The sequence below is a fragment of the Phymastichus coffea genome, unplaced genomic scaffold (genome assembly GCF_024137745.1).
Source record: "Phymastichus coffea isolate CEN01 unplaced genomic scaffold, Cenicafe_Pcof_1.1 PCOF00002, whole genome shotgun sequence".
Taxonomy (NCBI): domain Eukaryota; kingdom Metazoa; phylum Arthropoda; class Insecta; order Hymenoptera; family Eulophidae; genus Phymastichus; species Phymastichus coffea.
Genome location: NW_026706813.1, coordinates 5,117,985 through 5,132,606, shown reverse-complemented (window position 1 = coordinate 5,132,606; position 14,622 = coordinate 5,117,985). Strand labels below are relative to the sequence as shown.

The 14,622-nt window shown below is 36.4% G+C and overlaps 1 protein-coding gene across 5 annotated transcripts in view; it reads left to right on the top strand.

Moving 5' to 3' along the window:
• LOC131663161 (apoptosis-linked gene 2-interacting protein X 1) overlaps positions 1-14,622 on the top strand; it is a 1,103,979-nt gene that overhangs the window by 108,735 nt on the left and 980,622 nt on the right. For 4 of the 5 annotated variants that reach the window (XM_058933370.1, XM_058933362.1, XM_058933344.1 and 1 more), the window contains exon 3: positions 11,448-11,563. The exons of the other annotated variant lie outside the window; for it this stretch is intronic. In XM_058933370.1, coding sequence (XP_058789353.1) covers positions 11,448-11,563 — 116 coding nt within the window. The remainder of the gene's footprint in view (positions 1-11,447; positions 11,564-14,622) is intronic. 5 annotated transcript variants of the gene reach the window in all.

Here is a 14,622-nt window from a genome sequence, read left to right as displayed (position 1 = left end):
GAAACTATAATAGTCCCTTAGGTTTATCATACATAGATGACAGATTATTAATAAAAAATGCCAAAGAGAAAAGCATCAGAAATTTCAAAAACCACAGAATCTGAAACAGCTCGTGAGTATGACGATTCAGATGAAGATTCGGAAGAGAATGATGAGTTCGTGGTTATACCTGATCCAGACAACTCAGGTTCTGAAGGAGAATATGACTCAGATGATGAAAATTTGGAAGAAGAAATCCCAAAACCAAACATTTCATACAGATCTACTTTTCATAACTATTCAGCAGTTCAAAAAAAACTAGAACCAGATCATGAATTTTCATGGTGTAATTCAGAAAAAGTATGCCCTGGAAATGTAGAGAATGAATTACTGTTGAGTGATTCTGTAAAGAAAAAAATATGTTCAATGTCACCTGTGCAGTTATTTGAACTTTTTTTCTCTAAAGAAATAAAAAATTATATCATTGAAGCTAGCGAAGCAAATGGATTGGATTTATCCGTACAAGAACTTAATACTTTTGTGGGAATATTACTGCTATCTTCGTACTACATACGAAATGAGCTAAGGGAGTATTGGGAAACTGACCCTCTTGTGAAGTGCTCTGTAGTTTCTTTAGCAATGAGTCGTGATAGGTTTTGTGAAATAAAAACAAAAATGAAATATTATAAACCTAAAGATAAAAATGACCATGACAAAGCTTGGAAAGTTCGAGAAATATTAAATCTACTATATTCAAAACAAATATTCAACAATTTGGCTTTTTTATGACAGCTCTTTCTGTAGATGGAATGATGGTCAGATTTTTTGGACGTACTTGCCTAAAACAATATTTACCTTGCAAGCCTGACAGATATGGACTAAAGCTCTGGGGATTGTGTGGAGCAAATGGGTATTTGTTCAATATGGACATTTGCTGTGGTAAAAATGATACTAGCATTGGAATAAATTTAGCATCATGTCCACTTGGATCCAGAGTAGTTGTACAAATGATCAATCCTCTTTTACTTGGCATTTCAAAAAGAAAGCTTAGACTATCACCTCTATTTCGATAATTATTTCACTAGTCCTGATTTAATTGTACACTTGGGCAAATATGGATTGCGATCGACAGGAACTGTACGCAAGGATAGAGTGAAAGTAAAGCATACTTTTGAAAAAAAAGCTCCGCGAGGAACATTCAAAGTGGATCATGACACAAACAGTGGTATGAACTTTATTACTGTAATTGACTCCAAAGAAGTATCTGTTTTATCTACAGCAGTTGGTGTTACACCTATCAAAACCAATAAAAAGGTATTCACGAACTGCTAAAGATAGAATAGAAATAGGGTTTCCTTTTGCCTTCTCACTGTACAACAAATTTATGGGAGGCGTAGACTTGCACGATTTTCTATGTAAAAAAGCTTGCCCAAGTATTAGCTCAAAAAAATGGACATTCAAAATTTTCTCGCGTATCCTTCAAGCTTCAGTTACAAATGTTTTAACACTTTGGAACATTTGCAATACCGACAAAACTAAACATGTTACAACAAAATATTTATGTAAAGAAATCAGTAGAGTGTATTTATCCAATTCTAAATTGGGCGATTTCCAATCTTATCAGTATGAAACTAGAACTAGAGCAGTATGTAACTACAAGGAGTGTCGTCAACGAACTAGCAGATTTTGCATTGATTGCGACAAGTACTATTGCTTGCACTGTTTTCCTCTTTTGCATCAAGCGAAATAATTTTTTTCTCTAAAGTAATCATAAATAATTAAAAAAAAAAACAAAAATACAAAAAAAATATAAAAATAACTAAAATGTAAAAAAAAAAGAGACTATCTATATTCGTCGACCTCCACGATGGTGATAGTTGGGCAACGTAAAAAAATGCATTTTACGGCGAACAGGCGAAATATGCACTTTGATACCACATTGATACTAATGGGAAAATTTTCACAAGAAATGCACATACAAAAAAATTTATAAGAATAAAATATTCTTAGAATAAACTGTAGAATACGTGGGAATTATTTTGGATTTTTTGAGCAACTTTTGAATTTTGCATAAATTTACAGTTTGCAAAAATAAAAAAATTTTCTTGAAATCTTTTGAAAAAATTTAGGTGCATTCTTTGAGTAATTCTAAGAACATTTTCTTCTTTGGCAATTTTTCCATAACCCCATAGTTGTTAAGTTAAAAATTCATAAACATATTTACAAAAATTTTGCAATCGAGGCGCCATTTTGAAACTCCCCAGGTGAAAAATCGATCCGAAAACGATGAGACCTTAATATTCAGACATTTATTCCACCAGTCACAGAGGTTCCGGGTCGATTCCACTGGAGAAACCTTTTGAAAACTCGATTTAAAAAAAAAAAGGAGTGAAAAAATCATGATTTTTTTTTAAAACTGCATTTTGCAATAGTAAAAAATTTTTTGGAAAATTGAGATGAGCATCATCGGAAAGAGCAGGTCTTAAACTTTCAGAATATAGCTCTTTCAATTTTTTTTGGTAATTTTAACGTCAGTTATAAGCTCTCAAATACCAGGGTAACGTGAGTGGCGTTTTCGGCTGAAACGGGTTAATGGGTTAAATACACTAGTGGAAAAAATTAATGGATCAAAAAAAATTTTTTTGACGCTTTTTAACTGGCTGTATTTCCTTTGAAAATGATCGTACTGTAATTAAAAAAAAAACGTTTTCAAGTTTGAAGTTTCTAGTTTTGAGATCTCATAATCAAAAAATTTTTCAAGCAACATGTTCTGCTAATCCTGATTAATACCAAAAAAAATTTTTTATAAAATTTTTTTAGTTTTTTTTTTAGTCTCCGAATTTGGAAAAAATTTTTCTAACTCAGCCACTGTATTGATCGGATAACTTGTTTATTTAGCTTTAATTTGCATTTTTGAAAAGTTCAATACCACCACCTCTTGCTGAGATATTGAACTTTGAATGGAAAAGGATCTTTTTGTCTTTAACCGTCAATATCATAGCAACCGCTGATTTCACAAAAAATGAAAGTAGGTTTTGAAATTTAGAATACATTTCCCAAAAAACTGTAGTACTGTTTTTGAAAAAAAAAAATTTTTTTTTATTCAATACCTTAATTTGAAAAATCAATAATAAAACGGGTATTTGCTGGCTTTTGGGATAATCAAGCACTAATTTGGAACTATCGAGAAAACCAGAAATATTAAGCGTGTCTTTTACAGTTCAATATGCCCACAAAAACCCCACAAAGTTTCAATTTAATCGATTTTTTTTTGTTTTATTTAATCGAATTTTTGAAAAAAAATATAGTATCACAATTTTGACTTTAAATCATCATAATCTTGAAAAAAAAGGCAAAAAAAATTTTTTTTGTTTTTAATTTTGAAACATTTTTTTTTAATGACTCCAAAAAATTTTGAACAAAAACTACCGCCGGCATCAGCATTACCCGAAGCGTACCACATGGAGGTTGCCCGGTCGGATATACGCTTCATGTGTGTGTTTTTTTAGGAGAAATGAGACCCGGAGGCTCGTCAGTTCCTCCGTAGTTAATAATTCTAAACTCATTCTCCTAAGAATGTGTGTGTGTGTGTGTGTATGTGTGTGATGAGGAAAAAAAATTTTTCAAAAAAAGCATTTCAATTCTCTTAATAACGGTTCCCTGTTCTGAATAACGGCTGCCAAGCGTTCAGTCATATTAATGTAGCGGGCAATCTGGGGTTGTGGAATGGTGTTCCAAATTTGCAGAAGTGCACGCTCTAATGCGGCCAAGTTGTACAAATTTGGATACTCTCTGCGCAAACGACGACCCATTATGTCCCAAACATGCTCGATGGGGTTGAGGTCTGGACTCATTGGTGGGTGCCGCAGCAATGTCATGTCATGTCGTTCTAAAAAGCGTCTGGGGATGTTCGCTATATGTGGACGTGCGTTATCTTGCATTAGAATAAACGTCCTATGATGTTGTCTGCGCAGTACAATCGGTCTCAATATTTGGTTAATGTAGCGCTGAGCTGTTAAGTTTTCGTGTACAATCAGCAGAGGTGTTCTCCAATTTCGTGAAATACTGCCCAAACCATGACTGATCCACGGCCGTAGGCAACAATCGGACTAACAAAATTCTGGCGAAAACGGAACTCGTCAGTGAATAAAACATTTCCCCATTGTCTTAATGTCCAAGCCCGATGTGCATTAGCATATGCTAAGCGTGTTCGGCGATGTCTCGCATTCAAAAGTGGTACACGATTAGGATGTCGTGCATTTAACCCAATTTCGCGAAGACGGTTGATTACTGTTCGGGAAGAACCGCGTTTTAAAGCGAGGTCTCTTTGAACGGCAGATCTCACAAGTGCCAACTGCTCCGCCTCAACGGGGTGACGCGGTGAACACCCAGAAGGGTGGCCAAAAGGCGGCTCTGGCTAAGCTTGCCAAGCAATAAAGGCCGTGGATAGCGACCACGATAAAAAATGTCGAACTTGAACGCGATGAACCCCGTTTTGACCCAACGACAGAGTTTTGAAAGATCTGACTTTGGGACGGAACGGGGTAAAAACAACCTTTCGAATGACGGATACCCACCAGCGTGAGCGGGTCTGACCGAAACGCAATGGGGAGACATGCCCCGGCACGTCGAAGCGATGGACCTGTGAGTCGTGGGAGAAATCCCTTAATACAGGAACGCAGGGTGGGATGTATTTTGAACGCGAGCCCAGGAGGGAGGCTTAGTTGGTTGATCGTCTAAGGAATCTTCCTCTGGCTGTCCTGGCTGAGTCTCTCCTCTGACATCCCAATTTGGGTTGGCCTCTGCGGGGTAGTGGTACCAGGTCAAGCAAATCTCGTAAGATTTGTATGCTGCGTGCTTCCGACGCAGTAGATGTTGGGGCAACTAGAGTCCCGTCGCGCCCAAACCGAGGGTCAAGCCTTTAGTTCCGCTCTCCTTGAGCGTCGAACCGTGAAAAGATCGGTACTTCTTTCGAGGAGGTCGCCGCCTTAGATCAAAAAGGTTCCGACTCACTGAGTGCGCCAGGGATGTCGTAGCAAACTTGACTTCCGGATCCCCAATATATTTGAAAGCGAAGGGGTGAAAGACAGTGGGCTGTGCCAACTTATTGGCGCCCAGAGAGAGGGGTGGCAATGTCTTGATTACGCTATACCACCCTCAAATCGGAAAAGTGTGAAACAACGCATAAACTAGCTGTTCGGGAAGAAATATTTCGCACTTGATGCCGCTGTCGATGTCTTTGTCGCTGTTGTACCCGATTTGGGAAATTTCTTGCCACGATATTCGCATTGATGAAAGGTTCACGTCGAACTTGTCGGACAATCGCCCTATCATCGCGAACAGTAGTGACACGATGGCAACCTTGTCCAAGGCGACGATTGTATTGGTTTGTCTCCCGGTATCGCGCATACGTTCGAGATACGACGGATTGACTAACACCCATCTGGTTAGCAACATCACGTTGACTGTAAACTTCTTCAAGCAGGGTGATCAAACGAGAAACCTCCGGTTCTGATAAATGCCGTCTAACCATGATCGAAAATCAAAATGAATTTTTGATTTTTGTAAATTTATGAATTTTTTTTTGTAATGCAAAAGGAGTGGTTTTGAAAAAAAAACTGTTTTTTTTTAGCATTGTAAGAGTTCACGAAAATTAATGATAAGCAATTTCTGAAAAGCGAGTCCGAAATTCGATTGGGTATATCAACTTTATTTAAAATTTAATTAAAATTTTAATTCAGTTGAAGTTTACAAATCAGGAAAATCATGAAATGCAACAACAGAATCGCGTTAAAAAGAGCAAAGATTATGATCTTTTATGATCGTAAATCCGACCGGGCAACCTCCATGTGGTACGCTTCGGGTAATGCTGATGCCGGCGGTAGTTTTTGTTCACAACTTTTTGGAGTCATTAAAAAAATGTTTCAAAATTAAATAAAAAATTTTTTTTGCCTTTTTTTTTTCAAGATTATGATGATTTAAAGTCAAAATTGTGATACTATATTTTTTTTCAAAAATTCGATTAAATAAAACAAAAAAAAATCGATTAAATTGAAACTTTGTGGGGTTTTTGTGGGCATATTGAACTGTAAAAGACACACTTAACATTTCCGGTTTTCTCGATAGTTCCAAATTTGCGCTTGATTATCCCAAAAGCCACCAGATACCCTTTTTTTATTGGTTTTTCAAATTAATGTATTGTAACGTTCGAGCCTATCTCGCGTTAACAAAACAATAGTTCGGACTCTTTGTATTGAATTCGCAATCGCGTCTCCGAGAAAAGCAAGAAGTTGACACGCGTATAATCTAAAAGATATATCAAAATCTTTCGAGTAGCAAGCCACAAGGCTTTCTAACTCGATGAATTGTCTCGAAATGCAATTGAGAGTGATCGCATCTATCGGGGAGAGGCCCGACAGCGCCGCAACCACTACTCAACTTAATTTCTCAACAGTAAATGTATATTAGGTAGGAAGATATCTAAGGCTGCTTTTTTCTCATGAGAGAGATAGTCTCATGAGTTGAGCGCTTAGATATCTATAGGATAGGAGTTTAGCAGGCTAACCACTGAATAAGAAATTTATCTCAGGAAATTGCTGAGGCTTTATTTCTCTAACAGTGCTCGCGCTGCTAAACAAGGTAGGATAGTGAGTCCTCTTGCCGCAGCGACGAGCGAATTTATACTTGCGAATTGGGCTCCTTTCTACGCTTGGTAGCCCCTACAACGCTATTTTCGAAATTGATACAAAATTTGCACATGTTTTGTCGCAAAATGGCTCGATTGAAATTGCAATCTTATGATTTAAAAAATTAAATATGAAAAGATGAATTTTTTAACATAAATCGCTTCTCGACGAAAAATCGCCTTCTAAAGTTATAAGTTATACAATTCAATGATTAAATTACGCCAATTTTACAATAAATTTATGGAAAGATTTTACATGAAAAAATCGCTTGTAATTAGAGGAACGTTATTCAAGTTAAAAATGATTAATGTAGCTATCTAATTTTGAATAATAATAAAAAACGGATTTGCAAATTTCTTTTTTAAGGATTTAAAAATCAGCAAATTAGTTACAATCATAATCATTAATTTTACAGATACGTACGATCGATTCGCTATCTAACAGTGCAATTTTAATTGTTTAAAAAAATTATAAATTTTTTATTTATTGATAACTTAGTGAATAATTAGTTATCAATGTGTCAAATTCTTGCTTTTCTGTTTCAATACGTCGAGGTCGTAATCGCATACTCGAATGAACAATATAATTGTTTATTGCAAAATAACTAACAATATTAACTTGTAGATTAAATTTGACTAACAAATATCGACTTGAGAGTTATAACAACATCAAATTCAGGATCAGCGCATCAAAATTGACTAAAAAATACTTTAGTTTATTCGAAAAACTTTATACTTGTCGATTTTCTATTGTAAACAATAAATTTTCCCATGGTCGTGACGTCACGCTCCTTATATGGTAATATTTTCGCAGAGTTGCCCTAACACATTTGCATATACGTGAGAAAAGCGCCTTTGCTCCATTACCGCTTTTCTTTGATTGTCTTGTGTATGACGGGTAGCTATTTTGCAGAAGGAAATAAGAGACAAATCAGACTGGACCGTTACAGTATAGAATGAAAAAAAATTTTTTTTTCAAAAACAGTACTACAGTTTTTTGGGAAATTTATTCAAGATTCCAAAACCTACCTTCATTTTTTGTGCAATCAGCGGTTGCTAAGATATTGACGGTTAAAGACAAAAAGATCCTTTTCCATTCAAAGTTCGATATCTCAGCAAGAGGTGGTGGTATTGAACTTTTCAAAAATGCAAATTAAAGCTGAAGAAACAAGTTATCCGATCCATATAGTGGCTGAGTTAGAAAAATTTTTTCCAAGTTCATAGACTAAAAAAAAAAACTAAAAAAATTTTATAATAAAATTTTATAATAAAATTTTTTTGGTATTCATGAGGATTAGCAAAACATGTTCCTTGAAAAATTTTTTGATTATGAGATTTCAAAACTAGAAACTTCAAACTTGAAAATTCTTTTTTTTTAATTCCAGTACGACCATTTTTAAGGCAAATACAGCCAGTTAAAAAACGTCAAAAAATTTGGAATTTTTTTTTTGATCCTTTAATTTTTTCAACTAGTATATTTTAAAGTAAATTTAAGAAAGCAATAAAAAATGAAACACACATTCATGCATCGTCAATTGCATACCCGTCAGGCCACTTAATTTCTAGAGCATCGGTGTCTTCCTTCCCCGCGTAAAAATAATTAATAAACAGAGTCATAGGCTGAAGTTTTAATTCGATAAACTAACTCTTCTTTTACATGAGTAATAATCAACTGATCAATTCTTATCATTCATTTAAATGCTATAATTTGGATTAGCCGTTGTTATCATTTAACCTGACTGTACTATATGATAAAATTGTCAAAAGTAAGTTTGTAAATAGTTACGTTATTTAAGAGAAAAATGACTCGAGATTAGAGTTACGTCAAACTAATATGTTAATTCACATACTAACTCTTGTATGATATAATTCCTTCTTTTACATTCAACATTCTTAAACTAAACTAAAAACTACCTAAACTAGAATTTATCTCAAAATTTGAATGCATTGAAATAAATTTTATAATATTACAGGTCAGTCGTCATATTATCGTACATACTAATCTACATGAACGTAGTGCCACCCACACATGTTTATAGGGAAGAAAGAGATAGAGAAAGAAGCTGGTGGATGCAGTCGTAATTACGTATTGGAAACGTGTCTGTTGAGTTCTGGAGCTTAACAATGTCAGGAGGCTCGACCTCTCGCTGGCTCGCGTACGACATAATGATTCGCAAGGAGCATCTTCTGCCTCACCGACAGCTGAGTGTCTCTGGGTTGAATGCTGCATGCGTTCACTTATAAATAATATACATACCTTGCAACGGTAGTCGATTCAATTAATCGAACCGTTCGCGATTCTGATTTTCGCGCGTTAGTTCTAAGTATTGAGAGAGAGAGGGGGCGCGCGATCTTTTGAATTAGCAGTTACGTCTCAGCTGTTACGTGTGTAGTACCGCCAAAATAGTTTAGCACAGTGTTTCACCGATTTGCCAATAAATAGTTTACTTGGATTTTGGATACGTGTACAAGGGTGAGCGAGGAAACAGCAACAGTAGCAGCATCACGGAAGCAGCAGCAAAAGTGACAGCAATTATACAGCAGATTTGCGAACGAGGCAGCATAGCTGATTCGGATCTGAGGAGCACCTTTAATTTGCTTCAACAATTACGGCTGATCACCGTAATTGCACCGCAGGGTAGGTGCACCTCCCTTAATTATCGCGTGACAAAATACATTTGATATTTTGTCCAACGGTGTTAGCGTTAATTTTTTGTATTCGCGTCGAGCGTTAGATCGCGCCAATATTCGTATCTTCTCTCTCTCTCTTTCTCACCACAAGTTATTTAATTGTAAATCCTATTCGCGTGCGTCAGTCTTTCGGCCCGACAAAGACTGTAGAGATTTTTATTAATAAAATCTATTAAACTTATTCGCCGATTTCGTCATATAATTTTTCCTAGTAGTTTAAACAATTAGAAAAAGCTTAGGTTTTAATCCTATTATAGCTAGGGGATCAAGTGGATTAGGAGTAAAGTCGCTTACACTTAAAACTCATCGTATGTCACAAGGCACGTGACTTAAGGTGAATTCAACTCTGCTTGATCGAAGACAACTAAGTTAAGTCAGCTGACGTTAAGGCGAATACACGTATTAACATACGTGTTAACGGAGCGGCGGTTTGCTCTGCATCGTGGGAGTTTGTTCTTAAATAAATTTCTCATTTTGCAGATTTATCCCCCCGTTACAACCTTGAGTATGGTGAATGTGTGGGTGCTGTGTGAGTAATCAGTATGATAAGTGCATGGATTGGAAAGAATGCCTAACTGTTGCCGATATTTCACACTCTTGCACACCTATTCTTCTCCTTACTTCTTTCTCTCTCTCTCCTTCTCATGTTTATTTTCGAAAGTAAACAAGGTTAACTCTTTATCGTCACTTCCACTTCTTCCCTCTCTCGTTTCTGTCTTCCGACTGCTTGGTGCATCTTGACGTTTGTGGTACCTTAACAGAATAAACCAAGCGTAAGTGTGTAACAACACATTAACTTAAGAACCACCAATGGTGATATCGGCCAATTTGGTATTATACTGTAATAACAAATCATCTTTTTAATATGCATTCGTGACAGGTACCTATCCTGCGGTATCTCATAAAGTTTAATATGCGTTTAAGAATCATTTTTGGTCAATTATCGAAGTAATCCTGTACGAACAATAAATCAAGAATAACAAAAAATTATAATATTCTAAGAAATCTTAAAATTTATTGAGTATAATGTTTTTAAAAATATATTAGTTACATTACCCTTCGACCTAATCATGATTACTCTGATAAAATTATAGAAAATTTATTGATAACTACTAGAATGAGATTCTGTATGGATTATTATAGAAAATAGACCAATATATCAATTACACAGGCCGACAAAGTTTGAAAAAAGTCCGAACTCAGAGACCAGACAGGATACTTCATATACCAAAAAAATTTCATGCGTTGAATTCGAATCTAAGGTCAGAATTGCTTTATCGCCCTTAGTTTTCGAGGTATCCTAACCAAAATACATTAAAAATACGTTTTTTGCTGTTTTCCAACCCCTGTAACTTTATAAAAAAATATTCTTTAACAAATTTAACAACGGCATCTTAGAACAACTCTTACGATTTAAATAATACTCCTTATTTTTTTTCAATACCATTTTTTTTCAACAGAGATATGACATATTGAAGTATGATAAGTTTTCATTTTCGTAAATGTCGTTTAAGCAGAGGAAAGTTTTGCTGAAAGATAATAGTGGTAAACCTAGTAGAGTACAGGATTAGTAGGTTTAGAAACTTGGGATTTAGTGGTCGGGGGTTATTACAGGGTACAGGGATCTTGGGTTAAGATACTTTGGGTGTAGCAGACTGAGGTTATTACCTACCAGGGTATAGAATTCTTTGGTTAAGGAACTTGAGATGTAGCAATCGGGAGTTATTGCATTGCAGGTTACAGCGTACTTTGGTTAAGGTACTTGGAATTATATTTTATTTTTTAACGAAGATTATTTTGAGGTGAAATCTCTCTCTGCTTAAACGATATTTCAGATCTAGTCTGTGGGTTTGAGACGTGTTGGCCTGTGTTATCGAAACGTAATAGAAATATAGTGCTTTTAGCCACATTAATTAATTCATTATTTGAACATAAAGTGCTTACGTAAATATAAAGTTTATCCCTAGAAATTAATGTTTTTTCATGAATACATTTGTACATATTTATAAAGAAAATAGAAATATTTACAACAATCTAGCTATATATGACGAAAAAAATGAAATATTTAATCATAACTTAACGTACGTTCCAGATATTATGATCAAATCTGCAGTTTAGAGGGAAAACTTCCGATAAATGAACTTCAAATTCCATTTAAATGGAAAGATGCATTCGACCGAACAATTTTTGGTGGTAAACTTAGTTTAAGTGAGTATTTTATGCATTTTAATAAGATTTGAGCTTAGAATATGTTAATCATAATCAAAATACAAAATACGAAGTGAGAGGACTTATACAGAGTATTATACTTTTATGTGAGACACCAATGTTCAAATCCTGTGATCAGTGACTGTTTTTGAAAAAATGATTAGTATTTATTTATCAAACAGTTTGATAATGATAACATACTACTGTGGGCAAAAAGTAAGGTGAATTTGTTTGTAAAATGAAAAATCTTTATTTATTCTTCTACATCAATGTCATCCCCTTCGAAGTAATCCCCTCCCGATAAAATACACTTATGCCAACGTTTTTTCCAATCCTCGAAACATGCCAAATAGTCCCTTTCCAGTATAGCCATCAGCGCCTTCTTCGATTCAGCTCTTATCTCCTCAATCGACTCGAAACGCGTTCCCCGGAGTGGTCTCTTGAGTTTTGGGAATAGCCAGACGTCACACGGAGCCAAATCAGGCGAATACGGTGGTTGCGGAACGATATGCGTCGAATTTTTGGCGAATTTTTTGCAAGAAATTGAGCGTTTTCGGTACCAAACGAGATTTGACTTTTCGTAGGCCCAAATGGTCTTTCAAAATTGTTTTCACAGATCCTTCTGATATTCCGATCATATCAGTAAGGTCTCTAACAGTCAACCGACGATTTTCGAGCACTAATTCCTTCACTTTATTGACGTGTTGGTCATCTGTTGACGTCGATGGTCGTCCGGAGCGCTCCAAGTCATCAACACGTTCTCGACCCTCTTTGAAGTCTTTGTACCACTTATAAACATTTTTCTGCGACATGGTAGAATCACCAAAGGCCTTCCGCAACATCCTCAACGTTTCCGCAGCCGAAATTTCATTCCGCAAACAAAATTTGATGGCACTTCTTTGCTCAATTAAATCAGACATTGTAAAAATCGAAACATGCACTCTTGGTCGTTTGGTAAACACAAGCGTAAATATATTACTGATGATGACATTGACATGAAATTTGTCTCAGATGTCATTCGCAGTCCTACCAACTCAAGAAAAAAAGAACTAGCCCGAAATGTTAAGCCCGCGAAGTTTAAATTGAAAATTCACCTTACTTTTTGCCCACAGTAGTACAATACGATTTGGTGAGTGTGCAATAAATATATGTATAACCCTTTTCTCTCACGGTATTTACTAGATGAAACGACGAGATATAACGATATTAGTTCATACCCTTGTCGCTTATGCCAGAAAAATCATTGATTGTCACTCTCTTCGATCATCACAGTTTATGAAAATCCTTATAATAGTAAAAGAATTTGAACAAGAAGAGTTAAAAAATTAAATCAAAATTATCAAAATAATATAAACAAAATGTGATTCACAAGTTATATTTCAGTAATTAAAAATGTTTCTCTGATTTGATTATATGATATAAATTAATCTATCCACCAACATGCTAGCTATGTTCTGGCTATCTGCAGAAATCAATAAGCCATTACTCTTTTTTAACTTATAATGATTCATAAAAAAGTTTGTTTTCTATATTCATTTCTAATCACTAAAACGATTATAAAATGTTTAGAAGCATAAATTTATTTAACTAACTTGAAGTATTTTCCATGTTTATTTATCATAAAACTCACTCCCTTCACGGTATATTTTTGTTGTTGCTAAATTATAATGTTCTCTAGAATCAATTATTTTGCAAAGAAATACAGAATTTAATTGTACTATTTACTCTAATAAGTGAGAGTATAATATTCACAAACTAGCCTATATATTATTAAACGAGATGCGATCAGATGCAGAGCATCCGCTATACTTCTTCGCTTCTCTTGCACACTCGTTGAAGAGTTATGTAATATTTGTTATATGATGGAGAATCGCGGTATGACCATCGTTTTTACCGTCAGGCTCTCATCAGGATCCGCGCACCGTATCAGGCTGCGAGTGTGTGCGTTGAGAGCACACATTCATGCAAGCCTTTTTTCTCCCAAGATGCGGTGCTAGGGCGAGTAACGAAAGAGAGCACAGGCAGCAGGCAGAGAAGAGCGAGGAGAGAAAGAGAGACAGAAGAGTAAAGAGAGGGAGACAGAAGATAGAAGAACTAAGAAATTGAGCGTGCACCCTCGCATTGATTTCGGAGGCAGTTAGTGTATGTGTGTTGTTCACACTTTTCCGCTTGGAGGGTGGCGCAGCGTAATCAAACATTACCACCCCTCTCTCTGGGCGCCAATAGGTTGGCATAGCCCACTGTCTTTCACACCTTCGCTTTCAAATACATTGGAGATCCGGAAGTCAAGTTTGCTACGATATCCCTGACGCACACAGCGAGTCGGAACCTTTCTGATCTAAGGCGGTGACCTCCTGGAAAGGAGTACCGATCTTTTCACGGTTCGACGCTCAAGGAGAGCGGAACTAAAGGCTTGACCCTCGGTTTGGGCGCGACGGGACTCTAGTTGCCCCAACGTCTACTACGTCGGAAGCACGCAGCATACAAATTTTACGAGATTTGCTTGACCTGGTACCACTACCCAGCAGAGGCCAACCCAAATTGGGATGTCAGAAGAGAGACTCAGCTAGGACAGCCGGAGGAAATTCCTAAGACGATCAATCAGCTAAGCCTCCCCTCCTGGGTTCGCGTTCGAAGAACATCCCACCCTGCGTACCTGTATTAAGGGGTTGCTCCCGCGACTCACAGATCCATCGCTTCGAGGTGCCATGGCGCGTCACCCCATTGCGTTTCGGTCATCCCCGCTCACGCTGGATACCCACCAGCGTGAGCAGGGATATATAATATTATTCGAAAAGAAAGTTGTATCCTGATTTTCGCTCGAGTCTTGGATTTCGCTTTCTATGGAAGGCTTTTATGACTCGCTGATATTGATCTCTGCTCTTTCGATTAATATTTTTTGACTTGGGTCAAGGGCGGGGTCTCGCCTAGCCGACAAGGCGACTCCCCAGGCAGTTTTCAATATTTGTGCCAGTCATGCCACTCATTCGAATCAATTTCCGAGATCCAAGCTTAAATCAGGCGTTTTAGCGTTCGAAATTAGCGTTCAAATTGTGTTT